This window comes from Cololabis saira, chromosome 1, assembly GCF_033807715.1.
Source record: "Cololabis saira isolate AMF1-May2022 chromosome 1, fColSai1.1, whole genome shotgun sequence".
In the NCBI taxonomy this organism is placed as follows: domain Eukaryota; kingdom Metazoa; phylum Chordata; class Actinopteri; order Beloniformes; family Belonidae; genus Cololabis; species Cololabis saira.
In genome coordinates, this window is record NC_084587.1 from 6444721 (window position 1) to 6465718 (window position 20998).

At 41.1% G+C, this 20998-nt stretch overlaps 1 protein-coding gene across 4 annotated transcripts in view; it reads left to right on the plus strand.

Annotated features, from left to right (window-relative positions):
- rhbdl3 (rhomboid, veinlet-like 3 (Drosophila)) overlaps positions 1 to 20998 on the plus strand; it is a 180189-nt gene that overhangs the window by 154266 nt on the left and 4925 nt on the right. For all 4 annotated transcript variants that reach the window (XM_061732531.1, XM_061732618.1, XM_061732705.1 and 1 more), the window contains 2 exons: positions 10721 to 10821; positions 14777 to 14837. In XM_061732531.1, coding sequence (XP_061588515.1) covers positions 10721 to 10821; positions 14777 to 14837 — 162 coding nt within the window. The remainder of the gene's footprint in view (positions 1 to 10720; positions 10822 to 14776; positions 14838 to 20998) is intronic.

Sequence of the window (20998 nt, forward strand, 5' to 3'; positions counted from 1 at the left end):
CACTCAAATTCAAAAGTTATGGCAGAAAATCGGGACAACCAATCAGAAGAAGGGGAAAGAGAAAAGTAATGTGCGCCGTCACAGGACAGAGACGAACATTTTGATGTAAAAAAAACACAAAAATTGCTGACAAAAATTTTGGCATATCAAGCCAGGCTTGAACTCTCGACCTCTGGCAGCAAAGACCGCAATAATCTGGCTGAGCTAAGTCTCAGCTATTCCTTTTATTTGACCTACTGGCTTAGGACAGACCAACATAGCGATAAAATGTCTGGAACTTTTTTTTCCTAATTTTTTAAATATTTGTAAGTTATAAATATTAGTAAAACCCTACTATTTAAATTATTACTTTTTCTGTAACCATTCTGCCAAGGTTGTAACCGGGCTGAGCCGGGAATATTTCTGAAGTCACCACATTACAGGGAGCTGATTGGTCGGGGGGCGGGGCCGTCATCACCCTACTCGCCACTGATTGGTCGGGGGGCGGGGCCGTCATCACCCTACTCGCCACTGATTGGTCGGGGGGCGGGGCCGCCATCACCCTACTCGCCACTGATTGGTCAGGGGGCGGGGCCGGCAGACGTTTGAATCAGGAAGCGGGAGTCAGCGCGAGAGCGACTGGCGGCTCGTGGCAATTTTATTATAAAAAAAGGACAACCAATCAGAAGAAGGGGCGGGGCTAATTCAGGCCAATGAAGGTCAAGGACTCCATAAAGAATCTGATGACACCACCCACGACTCTCTATGTCAAACCATTCAAAAGTTATAGCAGAAAATCGGGACAACCAATCAGAAGAAGGGGCGGGGCTAATTAAGGCCAACGAAGCTTAAGGACTCATTACAGAGTCCCATGACACCACCCACGACTCTCTATGTGAAACCATTCAAAAGTTATGGCAGAGAAAAGTATTCTAGGGGGCGCTGTTGAGCCGTTAGGCCACGCCCATTAATGCAAACCATGAAATATCACATTTATCGCCAGGCCTGGCTTGCATGCAAATTTTGGTGACTTTTGGAGAACTATCAAATATGGACCAATCAGATGAAGGGTGGGTGCGCTTTTTCGCGTCTAGCGTCGCCACGGTAACACTTTTGAAAGAGAAAAGTAATGCGTGGTGTCGCACGATGGAGACGCACATTTTGGTGTATAACACACCTGGGTGCACGTTACGGTTCGGGCTGAATTAACTGCCGAAGGAATGGCATAAATTGCGCCAAAATTACACAATTAATTCAAAATGGCCGACATTCTGTTCGGTTTCGGCCATGGCTCCAAGAGACTTTTCTTTAAGTTGTGCCATGATACAGGTGTGTACCGATTTTCGTGCATGTACGTCAAACCGTATTGTGGGGCTTGAGGCACAAAGTTTTCCGGGGGGCGCTGTTGAGCCATTTTGCCACGCCCATTAATGCAAACCATGAAATATCAAATTTATCGCCAGGCATGGCTTGCATGTCAAATTTGGTGCCTTTTGGGGAACTATCAAATATGGACCAATCAGATGAAGGGGGGGTGCGCTTGTTGGCGTCTAGCGTCGCCACGGTAACACTTTCGAAAGAGAAAAGTAATGCGTGTAGTCGCAGGATGGAGACACATATTTTGATGTATAACACATCTGGGTTCACGATACGGTTCGGGCTGAATTAACTCTCGAAGGAATGGCATATATTGCTCCAAAATTACGCAATTAATTCAGAATGTTCAAAATGGCCAACTTCCTGTTCGGTTTCGGCCATGGCGCCAAGAGACATTTCTTTTAGTTGCAACATGATACAGGTGTGTACCGATTTTCGTTCATGTACGTCAAACCGTATTATGGGGCTTGAGGCACAAAGTTTTTTCTGTCGAACCAATCAGATGAAGGGTGGGCGCGCTTTTTGGCGTCTAGCGCCGCCACGGTAACGCTTTTGAAAGAGAAAAGTAATGCGTGTTGTCGCAGGATGGAGACGCACATTTTGATGTATAACACACTTGGGGGCACGTTACGGTTCGGGCTGAATTAACTTTCGAAGGAATGGCATAAATTTCGCCAAAATGACACGACTAATTCAAAATGGCCGACATCCTGTTCGCTTTCGGGCATGACCCCAAGAGACTTTTGTTTAAGTTGTCCCATGATACAGGTGTGTACCGATTTTCGTGCATGTACGTCAAACCGTATCGTGGGGCTTGAGGCACAAAGTTTTCAAGGGGGCGCTGTTGAGCCATTTTGCCACGCCCATTAATGCAAACCTTTAAATATCAAATTTTTCGCCAGGCCTGACTAGGGTGCAAAATTTGGTGACTTTTTGGGCATGTTAAGGGGGGCAAAAAGGCCTTCACTTTGTCAGGAAAATAATAATAATAATAATAATAATAATAAAAATTCCTGCAAATACAATAGGGCCTTCGCACTGCAAGTGCTCGGGCCCTAATAATAAATGTCAGCTGTCTATTACTGAATCTTGAATCCTGAATTGATTGCTCTTCCTTGGGTTTTCGGGATGAAATTTTTTAGGTTGAATTTTTTAAGGTGGAATATTTTAACTTTGAAAAACATTCAGATACATAATTTCAATGCATAAATATTTAAAGCTAGAAATTCAATCCCTTTTTTCTTTCAAAATCCAATGACACAGATTTACTTCCATAATATTTACCCTTCAAGATTCAAACAAACACGTTTGGACGCCATGTTTAAAACACCATGACAGAATTGACGAGCTGATTGGTTGTTTGTGGTTCGTTAGACGTGTGTTTGTTTGTTTGCTGTTTACGGTGTATTGATCTACATGGATTTCATGTCAGTTGCTCTTCCTGACACAACCCCCTCCTCATTTTCCCGGCTTGGCGATGGAGCTACAAGTAACCGGGGTAAACGGGTTAATGTGGGGTCCGTTATCTGGCCCTAGAGACTGAACTAGTGTGCGTTTCCATGTTGTTGTGAGGACACAATGCTTTTATAAGTGAATCTGAGAAAATGGTGTCTCAGCTGGCGTGTGCAGGGGTCAGAGGTCAGAGGTCAGAGTTCATGGATCGAGTAATGACTCCGGAGAAGGTCTGTGATCTGCCGGCGGGCAGTTACAGCATCAATTCACTTGCCTGTAGAAACTCAACATTCTCGGTTCTGACGGCAGACCTGAACCCGATGAGGTGACGACCGGCCCTTGGGCGGGGCCTAGTGGGCGGGGCCTCAGTGGCAGAGGTGTCAAGTAACGAAGTACAAATACTTTGTTACCTTAAGTAGAAATGTTGGTTATCTATACTTCACTGGAGTAATTATTTTTCAGATGACTTTTTACTTTTACTCCTTACATTTTCACACAATTATTTGTACTTTTTACTCCTTACATTTTAAAAACAGCCTCGTTACTCTATTTCATTTCGGCCTTTAATAAAAACTATCCAGTTAAATTGCTCCATCCGGATAGAGTGAAATTGGTTGTGGTTGTTTCAGATGTTCTTGTCCAGTTTTGTTCTTACATCCGTTCCCTCAGATTCCTGCAACTAAACTTGGATGTACATTCCAATAAAGAATAGGATAAATGATAACATGAACATGAAGTTTGACTTTTTGCACCATTACAATACTTATAGGCAACTAGTCATCATATCTGCTGCTCTCTGAAACACATGTTAATGCTCAATAGTACACATATATGCTTCTTTAATATATTTGCATTATACTAAGATACATTCATTTTCAATGCATTTTGTCCTTAATGGCTTTTTTCCCCCTTACATTACTTTTACTTTTATACTTTAATAAGTTTTATACTTTAACCAGTACTTTTATACTTTTACTTGAGTAAAAAACTTCTACAGGAGTATTTTTAAACTCTAGTATCTATACTTCTACCTGAGTAATGAATGTGAATACTGAAGACACCTCTGCTCAGTGGGAGGGGCCTCAGTGGGCGGAGCCACATGAACCTACGCGCTATGATGCGTACAGGAGTTGGAGGGTGGATGGCGGGTGGAGGGGTCAGCATGAAGCTCAGCTTCCCCTTCAGGAGCACCGTTACCCCCCCAACCGTTCCTGCTGGTTTCCCTGCAGCTTTAAGTATGTGTGTGTGTGTGTATGTGTGTGTTCGTGTGTACATTTAATCACAGTGCCTATTAAAAGATATTAAACTAAAGTAATGAAACGCACCCTTTGCAGAAAAGCCTCCCAAACTATCTGAGCCCCCCCCCCCCACAGGGTGTTTAAAATTTAGCTCAAAAGAAGGTATTTGATGTAAAAACTCTTAATTATGCCTGATGTAAGCTAAAAGTTTAAATCATTTTCATTTCCCTGCCCGGTAGCTGCAGGGCTGGAGGCTAGACACCCCCCCTCCCTCTCAGACTCGTCCGTGTTTATCTGTATTCCTCAGCTATCGCCCTCATCTGATAACAGGAACAAGAAAATATGAACATGACAGCGTCTTTGTGTGGGGATCAAACATCTGTGTAAGACAAGCACGTTATGATGACATTGTGTGTCCATAATGTTTTTGCGATGCCGTCTTGAGAATAAATAAATAATCCACTTTGGTTCCTCTGGTATCCCTTTTCCACCAAACCGGTTCCATATGGAGCCAAATCAAGGCCAGTTCCCGCGGCTTGTCCTGGCGGAGCGGACGCCATCGCAAACGATACTGAAATGCGTTCACGGTAGTATGTGGAAGTGGGAAATGTCAAACTTTAAAGTGTGGCTGTTGAACTGTACAGTCTGGCATAGTTTATTGCTTTTATACTGTGATTGGTGCCAAGTACGGTGTAAAACAGCTTTTTAAACAGAAATGTGTCACTAATATCAGTTTTTCCACTGCCAATCACGTGAATATGGTGTATATACAGTGTTGATTCATACTTCTACTGATAACTTCTGCAACTACGTTTCCTGAAGGCAACATGACTGAGGAACGTCCCCCGCCTTCTCTCTTATGCTGTCACTCATGATGCCACGCCCCTCTCAGTTGATGCCACGCCCCTCTCAGTTGATGCCACGCCCCTCTCAGTTGATGCCACGCCGCCCACGCCAGATCGGGGCCAAAAATCTGAAACTGAAAAAAAAATCTGAAACTGAAAAAAAGATGTGAAACTGAAAAAAAAAGATGTGAAACCGAAAAAAAAGATCTGAAACTGAAAAAAAAAGATGTGAAACTGAAATAAAAAATTTAAACTGTAAAAAAATAAGTTCATGATCAAAACTTGAATTTTCAGGTTCAAATTTTATTTTCAAATGAGCAAAACTTTTGGCCTTGATTTGGCTCCATAGTTCCAGTGCTGGTTCACAACTCGCTCAACTTGCGAACCATCCGAGAACCGGTTTGTTTTTCCACAGCTCGGGTGCTAAGTGGAGCCACGTCATTTACGTCCCTGCAAATGTCAGTTACGTTGCTGCGTTTGCGTGAAAGTCGAAGCAACAACCAGGTATCTGCTCTAACAGGACTTGGTCCACGTAGCTCCTCCGTGGACACATCTCTAAAAGACAGGTTGTCTCCTCCTCCTCCTCCCATGATGCTTTGCTGCATCCAGATTCATTCTTATTTGAAAATGTCTCCGTCTCCCAGTCTTGCTGTTGCTGTTGGTCTTAACAACTCCACCCCCTCTGCTTACCGGCCTTGTTGGTAAGGTGTATGATGCCGTAGTCGGGAACCCGGTTGATAGTTGAACCTCTGATTCAGGTTCCACCCTGACCTTGGGGCGTTGGATCAGCTCTTAACCCTCGCCGGGGTCCTGGTGGGGCCGTGGGAGTTTCCCGGACTTGTCCACCGATGCTTTGTGGACGTGAAGAGTGTGTTGGTGGTCAGGGGAGACGGAGGTCTGAGCCTCTCTTCCTCGGCTGCTGCCTCGATCAGAACTCAGGGAGCGTTCACACCAGCCCTGTTCGGTTCACTTTAAACAGACCAGAGTTCCTGAGCCCGGCAAGTCCAGTTTGTACGGGGAGTTGTGAATGTGTAATAAAAAAGTGTCTGGTCTGCATACGTTTGCAGTACAGGAAGTGAAATACAATTCAATTCAATTTTATTTACAGTTGTATGAAAAAGTTTGGGCACCCCTGATCATTTTCAAGATTTTCCTTTATAAATCATTGGTTGTTGGGATCAACAATTTCAGTTAAATATATCATGTGGCAGACAAACACAGTGCTATTTGAGAAGTGAAATGAAGTTTATAGGATTTACAGAAAGTGTGCAATAATTACTTAAACAAAAGTAGGCAGGTGCATAAATTTAGGCACCCTTGTTGTTTTATTGATTTGAATACATTTAGCATGAATTATTGGAACACAACAGTTGTTTGTCCAGTTTGTCCAATTGGGGCATTGTGGGTAAACACAACCTAAACAAATCACTTGTGAAGTATCTAGCGGTCAGACGTGGAATGAGGACGAAGTAAAAGCTCATAAAGCGCCTTATAATACGATGCGCCTTATAGTGTGGAAAATATGGTACTTGATGGTTATTTGTGACTCGGATTTGTTTTTTATTTAATATGTTTATTTATTTCAGGTTTAATTTTTATTTTATTGTATTTGACTCATAGTCAAACTACTGTACATTTGTTATTATGAATAAAAGTTGTCAAGTTAAATGGTTTGTTGTATAACAGTCATTTTCTACCTATGATACGTTTGGGGTGTGGGGCCGGGGGGGCCGGGGGGGCTCCAAATAACATTTTGCTTAGGGCCCCAATGCGGTCAGGGCCGGCCCTGCTCTGGTGATTGCACCTTCATCCTTAAGTCATTAGGATTATGGACCTTATTGATGTTACTCGCATCATTACCCGTTTATGTTCTTCATATTTCCCTTATTCACTTATTTTTTCCTTATTTTCCACGGAGCCCGGGCTGCGTTTTCTCTCTGGCTGGAGACTGACAAGTACAGATGGCAGGCGTGTTGGGTGAATAAAAATTGAGGTCTCAGGAAACACAGTTATAATTAATGGCTGGCTGACTGGGCCAGATACAGATATCCTTGGCTGGTGGTTGATGGGCTGTCACGGCCATTCCAGCTCAAACTGATAGCAACACAAAACTTATATACGTCCACCAAAGTTTCACGCACTATTTATTATTGTGATAGAACATTTTGAATGTGTTTGATTTGTCTATTAACTGCTGCTCCATAGCAGTCGGCTACCAGGACTATAAACTTTATGAACAACCTCCAAATGCTGCAAGTGTTTTCACCTTGAATTCACCACAAGTCTGTTTCTGTGAAATATCTGCTCCGGGTGCACACAGAAAAAACTAGAAATGTCTGAAAAGGGACGGTCCAGGAGGAATATAAATGAGCCACTCCAGCAGCACGAACCCAAACAGCAGCTGAATTGATCTGCATCGTCTGCAGCTCCACACTCCTCATGACACCATTAAAAGATTCAATATTTGAGTTCATCATGCAACGTATTTATATTCATATTCATATTTCATATTCATATTTATGTGTTAAATACATAAAATATACTTGTATTGTGAGAGCACGAATGGAAGTGAAGTAGAAGCATCAAAATATAGTGTTGAATAGGGATGTGTATCGATACCAATACTCCTTATTGGTAGCGATATTTATCGATACTCTTATTGATACCTCCTACAGGATTAACATAACATATATCAGCGGTGATAAAATTGATAATGCATTCTCCTGGGTAAATTAACTACCAACTTAAAGGGGACCTATTATGGCGTCTAATACCTATTTTAAACAGGCCTTGAATGTCTTAAAAACAAGCTTTTGATTGTTTTTGCTAAATAAATTAGAAATTCAGCCTCTAAACCATGTCTTTATCTTCCCATTCTCTAACCTCATTATCTATGCAGGATTCTGAGTGGGCGGGGCTATGATAATGAGGCTCTATGTTGATTGGCTGCCTGAATGACGCGATACACCGCTACGAAAAAATGGCGGAAGCTCCGGCCGGCGGAGTTAGTTGTGGGCGTGGTTTCACATATCGCTCCCGTCGTTACGTAACGACGGGAGCAGAATCTTATTGGCTCGTAGATCCACATCACACTGGACGGCTCGTCCGGGCGGCTGTACAGACACTGCAGAATCTGGTTTCTTTCCTCCTTCTCTGAGTTGGCAGGCTGAGGGGAGACCACTTTATATATGTTAAAGCAAGAAAAAACCTGTTTAGATTGATTGCTTGTTTGATTGTTTTTGCTAAATAAATTAGAAATTCAGCCTCTGAGCCATGTCTTTAGCATCCCATTCTCTAACCTCATTATCTATGCAGGATTCTGAGGGGGCGGGGAGGCTATGTGTGTGTATATTAGGGGTGTAACGATACACTAATCTCACGATACGGTACGATACACGATATTGAGGTCACGATAACGATAAGATACGATATTATAGCAGTATTTTTTTAACAACCTTGAATGAGGAACATGTGACTGGAAAAAAATGTCTTTTATTTGAAAGACACAAAATACAAAACAATACTGTACATTTGCCCTATTGTTACAGTTTGTAATGCTTTATAACTGTTTAAGTTTTAAAGAGAAAGCCAGGCCAACCATTTTCCACAAACTGAACTAAAAGTAAATGTCAGGTTTGCATTATGCATCTTCAGTTTCATACAAGTACAAATATTTAGACACAAACTGAATAGTTTCTCTCATGTATGATTTGACTTTTTTCTTTCAAATTTAACAACTAAAATTAAATAAATAAATAAATAAAAGTAAATAAATACATACAATTTTACATCATAAAAAAGATTGATTCATGCTCACCTTATAAATGTAAGAGGAGATTTATTTTTGTTAAGAAGTTTATTTTGGTAATTCAGGGTTCATTATTTTATAAATATATTCTTTATATTCTGATGTAAATCAGGGACTATAATGACACTAGTCAGTTTATCTGTAGTGATTAGTCTGTTTTAGATTGGGCGGAGTGATACGCCACAGTACGGCACTAGGTGCTGTGTTGATGTTCTAAAATCCTACGCTGTTGAGGGACATTAAAGTACACTGGAACTCAGCAGAAGTTTCCCCGTGTTTATCCTACTCACCACCCCAAAAAGGTTTAATTTAATAAGGTAAGGCTTAACTCTACACCAGCCTTAAATAAGTAAAGGTTCAGAGCTCAAAACGGGACCACAAAATGGGACTAGTTTCTTCTGAGCGGAGGAAGATTTTGGTCCGCGGGTCGAGCCGTGGTCGCGGTCGGATGCCCGTTACTAGTCAACACAATAGATTAATATTAATAACCCAATATCAGATACTCTTTGTCACCTCCACGACACGTATTGTGACGTTTTTGTATCGCGAAATTTCGTGGCACGATATATTGTTACACCCCTAGTGTATATAGATGTATGTGTGTGTGTGCATATATATATATATATATATATATATATATATATATATATATTAGGGGTGGGATGATACGTAACTCACGATTCAATACTGTGGCGATATGTGGCCCACGATACACGATATCTACGATATTCGATATATTGTAAGAAATTTCATCAACTATATATCACTATATATGTGACTGAAAAAGAAAAAATACCCATAAAAAGGAAAACATCGGTAGTTATGCATTTATTCAATGCCAAAACTTCATACAAAGTACAAAGAAAGTGCATTTGTATATTTCCTCACTGCCTCCTTGTCTGGTAAATGTAAACACTGGACAGCTGGACAAATTAAAGTGCATGAACATTAATAACATGTTTCATATAAACCAGGACAGTGCACTGCTTTTTTTCTAATACTGAAAGGTCAGTAAACAACTTCATTTTGCATCGTACCTCACTGCCTCCTAGTCTTGTAAATGTAAACACTATACAGCTGGACAAATTAAAGTGCATGAACAATAGTGCGGTGACAACCGCGTAAATCCATTGTGTTGTAATAAAATATCGATATTTGTCGTCAGTTTATCGATTATTTATTGCGACAGAGAGCACAATAATATATTGCAATATGGATTTTTTTCCCCACCACTAATACATACATATATATATATATATACATACATATATATATGGCGGAAATGTGAATTTTTAATAATACGATACGATGTCCATTGGCATCCAATAGTCACATCTTGTACATTATATTCTCATGAACAATCAGAGCTGGTTAATATGTTTCCCTCCGTCACAACAGAAGAGGATTACCTGTGTTTGCACATAGCAGGCTGTTTAATTCTTGAACACACGGCGCTTCAGTCCTGGTGACTGAGTTTCAGGTACAGAGACTGCAGGAAGAGCAAAGTTAAATCTCTCTCTGACCCCTCGGATGTTCCGATGTTTAAACTTCTCGCTGCCTGATTGCATCTTTTGTGCAGGAGATGAATTGGTACCGCAGAGCTAAAGAAAGCAATTCTGCTTCCAGCAGGTGTGAAGTCGTTCTCTGCACAGAATCACAGCGTGTCCCGGCAGATAATCAGTAAGGTCAGGCTGTAATCCTGCCGCATTCAGATGGCTGGCAGAGCTGCAACGGGCCATTTGAAATGGGTTTATTCTATATATATATATATATATATATATATATATATTGCAGTATAATTGCAGTTCTCTAAATTGGCCAGTTAGTCACAGCTATTATGACCTTCTAAGGGGACAAGAAAAATCTTTCTGCTTGTAAGAGCAGATAACTTAGACTGAGGTACACGTAAATGGTATGAATGTGTTTTCCTTAAAAGCGCTTTTTTATTTTAATCACTTTTGTAACGTCTGGTTCCTGTACATCTGTGACCTTTGACCTTTGGCCTCCTCTGATCACTGCAGGGTCTCTGGCCGTGTCCGTCACGGATATGACGGCTCCCGTGGTCGGGTCGTCTGGCGGAGTTTACGCCCTGGTGTCCGCACATCTGGCCAACGTCGTGATGGTGAGTTTGCATTTGCGTATCCATGTACGGTGCAGTCACGAGCTAAAGTGTGTTTGGCTCAAGGCTGTGGATCTTCGTGTGAGGAAATTACAACACATGCCATTACTTTTTTTATAAAAAAAATGGTGACCTTATTCAGATTGTACCCCCGAGACGGATATGGAGCAGAACCACGAGAACTGTTGGGGGCAGTATTGAGTATTGGAGAGAATCTCTGACCGTACTGCTTCCATTCTCTATGCCAGAGGTCGGCAACCCAAAATGTTGAAAGAGCTGTCTTAGACCAAAAACACAAAAAACAAATATGTCTGGAGCCGCAAAAAATGAAATGTCTTGTATCAGCCTTAGAATGAAGGCAACACATGCTGCATGTTTCTATATTAGTTATAATTGGGGGAAAAAAAATTTCATTATGCACTTCGAGAAAAAAGTGGAAATGTCGAGAAAAAAGTTGAAATGTCGAGATTAAAAAGGAAGAAAAATAGAGAAAAGAAGGAAAAAAAGAAGAAAAGAAAAGAAGAAAAAAAGAGAAAAAAGGAAAAAAAGAGAAAAAAAGAAAAAAAAAAAGAAAAGAAAAAGGGAAAAAAAAGGTTAAACATTTTTGAAAAAGCTCCAGGAGCCACTAGGGCGGCGCTAAAGAGCCGAATGCGGCTCTTGAGCCGCGGGTTGCCGACCCCTGCTCTATGCCATTTATGACAGTACTATGATCATCTTGTTACCATGAGATTCTTAATAAAAATTTGATCACAAAAAAAAAAATAATGACGTCTGCGTTCATCTATCGAATTTTGTTCAGTGGTCCGTTCTCGCCGCTGTTTTTGTTTCTTCTGACTCAGAATTAGCTCAGATGAAACATCCGGAGTTGAACTCGTCACTGCCCCCTGGTGGATGTGAGACTTTACAACTATACAAACCCGAACAATTCTGACATTTACATCCATACTTAAATGGAAATGTTGATTAATGTGCATTGTCCCTTTTTAAATAAAATAAATAAATAATAAATAAAAGAAGGTTTGTGGAGTGATGAAAAAGTTTGATGAAAATGGAGCATAAATTAAGCTTATCGCACCCACATAATGCAGCTAATCCCTTCACGTAAAGATTCAGTGGGACTGCCCCGGCCCGGTTCCCGGCCTCACCTTTGACCCAGAAGAACTGGAAGAAGCCGATTCAAAGCAATATACATAAAAAAAAATGACAACTAAAACGTGCAGGACATACAAGTCCTGTAGCTGCAACTCCAACTCGCCATTCCCCCAATTTTTCAATTTTCTGCAACCAGGGAAACCAAAAAGTTACCCATCGCTGGGGAGCTGGGAACCATCGAGTGTGACTTACTTTTGTTTAGCTAAATCAGTTCTCTGCAGGTGCTTGAAAGGAGTTGAGTTAAATGGCAAAGTCGAGCGGGAGCTGTGGTCCAGACCTCAACCAAGCGGAGAGGGTTTGATGGAACCTTAACAGAGCTTTGCATAAGCAAATACCCACAACCCATAACATTTAAGAGACTGATAAAACTGTCCAGACGATGGCAGCTTGAAGTTATTGCTGCTAAAAGTGGACTGACACAGGCTGTTGACTCATGGGAGTACTGAATATTGAACACATACTCTGTCTCCAGGGTTTTTATTAAGCAAATAATGGCACGGTGAAGGAAGTTGTGGTTGTATTTAAGGAGGACTGGTACTGTGATGGCTGCATAAGCTTCCACACACCAAACAAAGTCTGGTTACATTTTTTTTGTTTTTCATTAAATTCCCAAACACTTTAGGTATACACTTAATTATTTTGTATATTTCTTTTTTTTTATGAACACGTTTCGGCAATAGTTAACTGATTGACTAATTTATTTTGTCCCCTTGTTGATTTGGTTATTATTATTTAAGTATTACATCTTTCTTTGAGTTGCCAGTTCTGGAGAGACTGGGGTGAAGGGCGGGTTGCCAGGTCTGTCCCAGCTGCTACAAATCTGTTCAAAGGGGCCTTAATTGGACCAATCCACTATATTTGTAGAGGACGGTTTAGGTTTCCTATTTTGGTTGTTTAGTGTTTTTTTTCCCTTTATTTAGGGAGTTCGGTTGTCTCGCTCATGTGTCAGTTAAGGTGGGTCAGTTTGTGTTTCAGTTTGCTGTGGTTGGTTTTGTTAAAGTTTGATTTTGTTGTCCAAAAGGTCCTTTATGTTTTGGGATTTTTTTGCAAATGAATATTAAATAATCTTTTTCTTAATCCTCTGTGCTGCTCTGATTTTTTGGGTCGGTACCTTTAATTTAATTCAATTCAATTCAATTCAATTGTATTTGTATAGAGTCTAATACAACAGATGTTGTCTCTAGAGCAGGGGTGTCAAACTCATTTTGCTTGGCGGGCCGGATTTGACCAATTTTTTTCTTGAGCACGCTCAAAATAACAAAAACGGTGCGAAAATCTTTTTTTCTAATTCTTTTTTTTTACTGTTGTTATCTAATCCAATATCAGTTTAGTTAATTTTAAAGGAAATATCCACTTCGTTTACACTCTAATTATGTAAAATATATTTCTTCAGGATCTTTTCTTGAAATTTCTCAATTTTTTTTTCAAATTATGTAAGATACTTTTAATATCATTTTACAAAGATAAACAGAAACAAGAATGGTTTTTTTTTTATAGGAAATTTAATTAAAAATCTAAATCTTTCTTATTACATCCGAGAGTGTTTCTTTGTGATTTAGAGATTTTTCCAGTACAATTAAGTGTATTTATTTTTAAAAATTGGTGCGGATATTTACGCCAGTGTGCAGAAAAAGTCAGCACTTCTCTTTTAACTGTTTTACTTTAATAAAAATAAACGACCGTCTACAAAGAAATAAAATCGGCAAATGCATTCTAGAAAACAAAAAAAATGTCAAAAAACTGCTCTCTTTGTGGAATAACAATGGATTTGTAGAAGCAATATATTATCGGATATGCTGCGATTCATGGCAATTATTTATGCCTTCCTTTTTAGTAAATTAACATTTCGTTTTTTTTGCGTTGGAAACTTCTCGCGGGCCGCATGAAAATCTCTCTTGGGCTGCACATTTGAGACCCCTGCTCTAGACGCTTTCCAGAGACCGCAGGCCAGAACGCAGCTCCCGAAACTCCAGCCTGCAAACATGCACAAAAGAGAAAAAAAGGGGGGCCAGCAAAAGAAACTACAGGAGCGATGGACAAAAATGATGGCTATGAGATACTTATAATAAATAAAAATGGAATGGAGAGGAGAAGAAGGGAAAGGGAGAGGAGAAGAAGGGTGAGAGGCACCGCCCAGTGGATCATGTCCCCCCTGCAGCATAGGCCTATAGCAGCATATCTACCGCGAAGCTATGTTTGAGACTAACTATTATAGTCTTGTTCTATAGCTGCAACTATGACTACTGACTCTAACACACTCTTTATGTGTGCGTATGTTGGTGTCTTCTGACATCCATCAGCATCGCCTCACCAACAAAGCAGCCCGCTCAAGGTCCCGCGGGTGCTTCTCCGTCTGCAGATACTATTATTCCCTCATCCTGTCCTTCAAAAATCAGGAAAATGTGTGAATAAAGTCCCGTCTCATCGGTATCACTGATGCCGTCCTTTGACGTCGGTGCCGTCTCTGTTGGGTGTGACCCTGTCACCCTTCCACCCCGTCACCCGCCTCGGCGGGTCATGAAACGCTGCTGCTGCCACTCAAGCCGAGCCCGTCTGATGATACCGGCTGCTAATTATGTAGCGGCGTCGCCGAGGTCGGGGTGGAGGAGTTCTGTCCTCCTCCTTCCTGCTGAAATCACATTATCAAACGCAGTGAGACCACGTCAGGGGTCGGGGGTCTCCAGGGTCTCCAGGATTGATCTGGGCCCAGACAAAGGGCACCGTCGTATGTCATTTACTGACTTCTCATGATCAGAACCGTTTCCTCGTCCTTTTCAGTCCTCTCTTTCTCTTTCTGTTTCTGCAGAACTGGTCGGGGATGAAGTGCCAGTTCAAGCTGTTCCGGATGGCCATGGCTCTGGTTTGCAGTAAGTTCAACCTCCTTCAAGTTGTTATTTTTAATCGCACAAAATGTCATGCTGGAACAAAGTTTGTAGATTTTACGACTTTGCAGCTTCAGAAAATGTAGATTTTAAACTGTAAAGACCCATTAAAAGGTCAATTATACAACCCACATCTCTTTCTTTATTGTTATTCAGGTGGTGGCCTCACTGAAACACCAACTATTACGGTTTTAACTCTCTGCCTCTGCATTTTGGCTTGTTTAGTAAATAATTATACAGAGTGATATTTTATGTATTGTTGATACGCTTATTAGGGCCCGAGCACTTACAGTGCGAAGGCCCTATTGTATCTGGAACGTATCTAGGAATTTTTTTTTTCTTTCTTTTTCTTTCTTTTTTCTTTCTTCCGACAAAATGAGGGCCTTTTTTCCCCCTAAACGTGCCCAAAAAGTCACCAAATTTTGCACGCAAGTCAGGCCTGGCGAAAAATGTGATATTTAATGGTTTGCATTAATGGGCGTGGCCTAATGGCTCAACAGCGCCCCCTAGAAAACTTTTGTTCCTCAAGTCCCACAATACGGTTTGACGTACATGCACGAAAATCGGTACACACCTGTATCATGGCACAACTTAAAGAAAAGTCTCTTGGCGCCATGGCCGAAACCATTTTGAATTAATTGTGTAATTTTGGCGCAATTTATGGCATTCCTTCGGCAGTTAATACGGCCCGAACCGTAACATGCACCCAGGTGTGTTATACATCAAAATGTGAATCTCCATCCTGTGACTACGCGCATTACTTTTCTCTTTCAAAAGTGTTACCGTGGCGACACTAGATGCCAAAAAGCGCGCCTACCCTTCATCTAATTGGTTCAGACAGAAAAAACTTTGTGCCTCAAGCCCCATAAAACGGTTTGACGTACATGAACGAAAATCGGTACACTCCTGTATCATGTCGCAACTTAAAGAAAAGTCTCTTGGCGACATGGCCGAAACCAAACAGGAAGTCGGCCATTTTGAATTAATCGTGTCAATTTGGCGAAATTTATGCCATTCCTTCGGCAATTAATACGGCCCCAACCGTAACGTGTGTTAGTAAGGTGTGTTATACATCAAAATGTGCGTCTCCATCCTGTGACTACGCGCATTACTTTTCTCTTTCAAAAGTGTTACCGTGGCGACGCTAAACGCCAAAAAGCACCCCCCTACATCTGATTGGTCCATATTTGATAGTTCCCCAAACGTTACCAAATTTTGCATGCAAGCCAGACTTGGCGATACATTTGATATTTCATGGTTTGCATTAATGGGCGTGGCCTAACGGCTCAACAGCGCCCCCTAGAATACTTTTCTCTGCCATAACTTTTGAATGGTTTGACATAAAGAGTCGTGGGTGGTGTCATGGGACTCTGTAATGAGTCCTTGACCATAATTGGTGAAAATTATCCCCGCCCCTTCTTCTGATTGGTTGTCCCTATTTAATGACTATAACTTTTGAATGGTTTGACATAGAGAGTCGTGGGTGGTGTCATTTCTGATATGCTTATGGGGGCGGTGGCCATGAGTGCCAGGGCCCGTTCATCGCTTCTTGCAGCTTTAATTACCTCTTATTACCTCCTGCGTATCATCTGATGTGGGGCAGGAACACTAGAATTAACACTTCGCCTGCTTCAGCAAAAAGTAACTCGAATGAAAAAGAAGAAAAATTTATGAAAAAAAAAACCAACAAAACCTAAAAAAAACAAAAAAACGCTGTTGGGTCGTCAACAGTAAAACGTCCCTAGCGGGACATGTTTGGCCCTAATTTGGCCTCAGCGACAGCGCTGGCGACCGCCGTCTGGACCAGACGTGTCCCAGAATTCCTGAAGTGGGTCAAACTTCCCAAAACTAGGATTTTTGCCACTTGAGTGAATTTAATTTGCTCTGGCATAGGTTACGGTAAGAGTTGCGAGGGCGAAGGGCCCAAAGAAAAGGAGGGATGGGGTCTCATCTGGTGGATTTGTGGCCACAGGAAGCTGCAGATGCGGCCGACTCTTGGTCGGACGTTTCTTTGCTGTCCGGGATCAACATTTCTTGTACGATATCCAGCAGCAGATGGTCTCAGCAGAGGATTAAGTCAGCCAACTGCTTCTGTTTTTCTGTAAAAACAGAACTCCGTTTGAATTGTGATCAAGTTTGTAAATTAATTATCAATTTTTGGGGCTTTTTTTTTACAGCAAATTCCAGTCTAAACAAATGAACCTACCTTTGCAAAGAAAGCAGGAACGTTCAAACTGAAGTGCCTGCATGGGTTTTGAAGTGTTGCATGAAGTTGGCAGCTCGGATGTTATGCTTGTGTCTGTAGCTGCAGCTGCTGCACTGGAGTCTGTTGCCGGGGGATACGGATGATCAGGGATACAGATAGGGACGGGGATGACTTCTCAAAAGACAGATCGGGGGAAAAAAAGAGAAATATCAAATGTGTGTCAAAGCTAAAGTTGTTTTAGTCAATGAAAATTATGACTAAATATCATTGTCAACGAACCTTTATCACCTGAGGGAGACGAGACGAGACGCAATAAAAATGCTGGTCATGTGACGATAACGATAATTAAATATATAATGCAATATCGTAGACGAATAAAAACCAGACTAAAATGTAGATTACAAAATAAGAACTCTGCTAAAATGTGTCTTCATTTTCTTTGACCAAAACGAGACGAAATGTTCTACCAAAGATCCTTAATGTCCATGTTTTCAGTAGTTTCTCTGGTTTAATGTCCATGTTTTCAGTAGTTTCTCTGGTTTAATGTCCATGTTTTCAGTAGTTTCTCTGGTTTAATGTCCATGTTTTCAGTAGTTTCTCTGGTTTAATGTCCATGTTTTCAGTAGTTTCTCTGGTTTAATGTCCATGTTTTCAGTAGTTTTCTCTGGTTTAATGTCCATGTTTTCAGTAGTTTCTCTGGTTTAATGTCCATGTTTTCAGTAGTTTTCTCTGGTTTAATGTCCATGTTTTCAGTAGTTTCTCTGGTTTAGTTCTGCTGGGTGACGTTAGTCCTCAATCCCAGTCGCTGCAGCGGGGAATCAGATCCAGAATGACAGATCCATCTGATGACACAGGGCCAATTGATGCCCTTTTTAACTGTATTTTAGACATCAAGTCATGGATGGCAGCAAACTTCCTACAGCTCAACCAGGGCAAGACAGAGATTTTACTCATCGGTCCCGAAGGCCAGAGAGAGAAACTTTTACCAAAGTTACAGGATTTTAAACCCTCAAAATCAGTTAAAAATCTGGGCGTGATTTTTGACTCTGAGCTCACTTTTATTCCACATATTAAAAACATAACAAAGATCGGTTTTTACCATCTTAAGAACATAGCCAGAGTCCGCCCGTTTCTCTCTCAGGCCAGCACGGAGGTGCTAATGCATGCTTTTATCTCATGTCGTTTAGATTATTGTAACGCCCTGCTCTCTGGTCTTCCCAAAAAGAACATGTACAATCTACAATTATTACAGAATTCAGCCGCACGCGTGCTGACGAGGACCAGAGGGCGGGAGCACATTACACACAAACTGAGCACATCAGTTTTTATGGTCCCCGATTGTGGAACAGCCTCCCGGAGAACCTCAGGGCCGCAGAGACTGTTGATGTTTTTAAAAAGAGGCTCAAGACCCATCTCTTTAATCAGGCTTTTAACTGACTCATTTAACTCTTATACATTTCTTATGCTCACCCTTATTTTTATTGAATCTTACTGCTCTGTTTTATATTTAGTTTATCCTTTCTTATCGTATTTTATTTTTGTTTAATCTCAATGTTTTATCTAAATATTTTAGTTGTTATTTATGGTCTATTTTATACATTTTACTGTTTTATTATTTTAGTTTTTAATGTCTTACTTTCTAGACATACTTTTAGGATTTTATGTTTGTATGTTTTATGTTTTTTATAAACTCCTTTAGTGTATTTTATCCTGTTTTCTTGTAGCTTTTATCTCCAGTGTTTCCTCATGGGGAGCCTCCATGCTGGGAGTGACTCTGGCCTGCAGGGGGTCGTCCTAGGGGTGGTTCTGGCCTGGATGGTTGTGGAGCTCTGCACCACGGCTTCACCGCTGTGGTGTGGACTCCTCTATCCGTCCGGGCCAGAACCACCCCCAGGACGACCCCCTGGTCTCTGAGGGCCCCCCCCCCTTGTAGCTGCGGGCTATGAGACCTCCTGGCGTGGACAGCTCCCTGTTACCGTTTCCTCACCTGGATCCTCTGTGCCTAGCCATGTCTACACCATGTGTCTGCGTGCGTGTCTGTGTGTGTAATTTACGTGAATTGTAGTGTGCTTTTGTCTGCGGGGAGGGGGGGGGGAGGGGAGGGGGGGGGGGGGGCATTAATAAGTTTTATGTTTATTTGTTTTTCTTGTTTTTTTTTTCTGTTAAGCACTTTGTGTTTCATTATTTGTAGGAAAAGTGCTATATAAATAAAGTTTGATTTGATTTGATTTGAGAAGATGCCGCTGCAGAGTTAGAGGCTGATGCCGTTAACGCAGAGCTCTAGTTAACGTACATTAAAAACAAAGTTACATAGAGAAACGCAGGGATCTGCTCTGGGGCTGGAGAAGAAGAAGATCCATCTTTGGATCCACTTTCCTACATAGACGTGGAAAAGAAAAACCCAATGTGTCGTTGGAAAAGAAAAAGACGGGGAGAAATGCAGAAAAATAAATATGTTGTAAACTCAAATTAGAGTCTTCTGTATCTGGAATGGAATAGAATAAACTTCATTGATCCCCGAGAGGGGAAATTCACTTGTGCAGCAGCAAACATACACACGCTCGACAATTATTACAAAATATACACGAAAGTACGAAAAGATATAAAAAAGTATATCATAAGAAAATACCCAATAAATAGCTAATTAATTAAAAAGAGCAATATAAAAAAAGAGCAATATACAAAAGAAGTACTAAACCCGGAAAACGAATAATATAAACATGTGCAAAGAGACAAAAATACCAGTGATGCATTTAGAGAGAAAAGGTTATTGCACTTTTAAACTGTACTTGTGGAGTGACGTGAGCCATGAATGGATGTATTCTTGAGTTTATAAGGTAACAATAATATAATAATAAGATAACCTTGTTTGAATTGTAAAATGGGTTTGGCTAAAACTAGACTAAAATTCTGACTAAAATAAGACTAAAATGCTCAGACTTTTAGTCGACTGAAACTTGACACGACTAAAAGGAGAATGGACGTGAATAAAACTAATAAAAGCTAAAATGATAGCTTGACCCAAAGACTAGACTAAAACTAGAATTGAAACAGGCTGACAGAAACAACACTAGTCAAAGTTCAGGTCACTCGTGTGTCCGGGTTGAGTCAGACTCGAGTCTCGGCCTCTAGTCTCACTTTCAGACCTGATAAGAACTAAACCCTTGTGCTGTCTTTGGTGAAGGGAGGGTGAAGGGAGAAAAGAAGGAATGAAGGAAGGAAAGGAGGAAGTCAGGAAGAAAGGAGGAGAGAAGGAAAGAAGGAAGGAAGTGGGAAAGGGAGTAAGGAAGGGAGAAAAGATTGAAGGAAGGGAGAAAGGAAGGAAGTAGGAAAGGGAGTAAGGAAAGGAGAAAAAGGTGGAAGGAAGTAGAAAAGGGAGTAAGGAAAGGAGAAAAGATGGAAGGGAGGAAAGAAGGAAGAAAGTAGGAAGTAGGAAAGTAGGAAAGGGAGTAAGGAAGGAAGTAGGAAAGTGAGTAAGGAAAGGAGAAAAGATGGAAGGGAGGAAAGAAGGGAGAAAAGATGGAAGGGAGGAAAGAAGGAAGAAAGTAGGAAGTAGGAAAGTAGGAAAGGGAGTAAGGAAGGGAGAAAAGATTGAAGGAAGGGAGAAAGGAAGGAAGTAGGAAAGGGAGTAAGGAAGGGAGAAAAGATGGAAGGGAGGAAAGAAGGGAGAAAAGATGGAAGGAAGGAAAGAAGGAAGAAAGTAGGAAGTAGGAAAGTAGGAAAGGGAGTAAGGAAGGGAGAAAAGATGGAAGGAAGTAGAAAAGGGAGTAAGGAAAGGAGAAAAGATGGAAGGGAGGAAAGAAGGAAGAAAGTAGGAAGTAGGAAAGTAGGAAAGGGAGTAAGGAAGGAAGTAGGAAAGTGAGTAAGGAAAGGAGAAAAGATGGAAGGGAGGAAAGAAGGGAGAAAAGATGGAAGGGAGGAAAGAAGGAAGAAAGTAGGA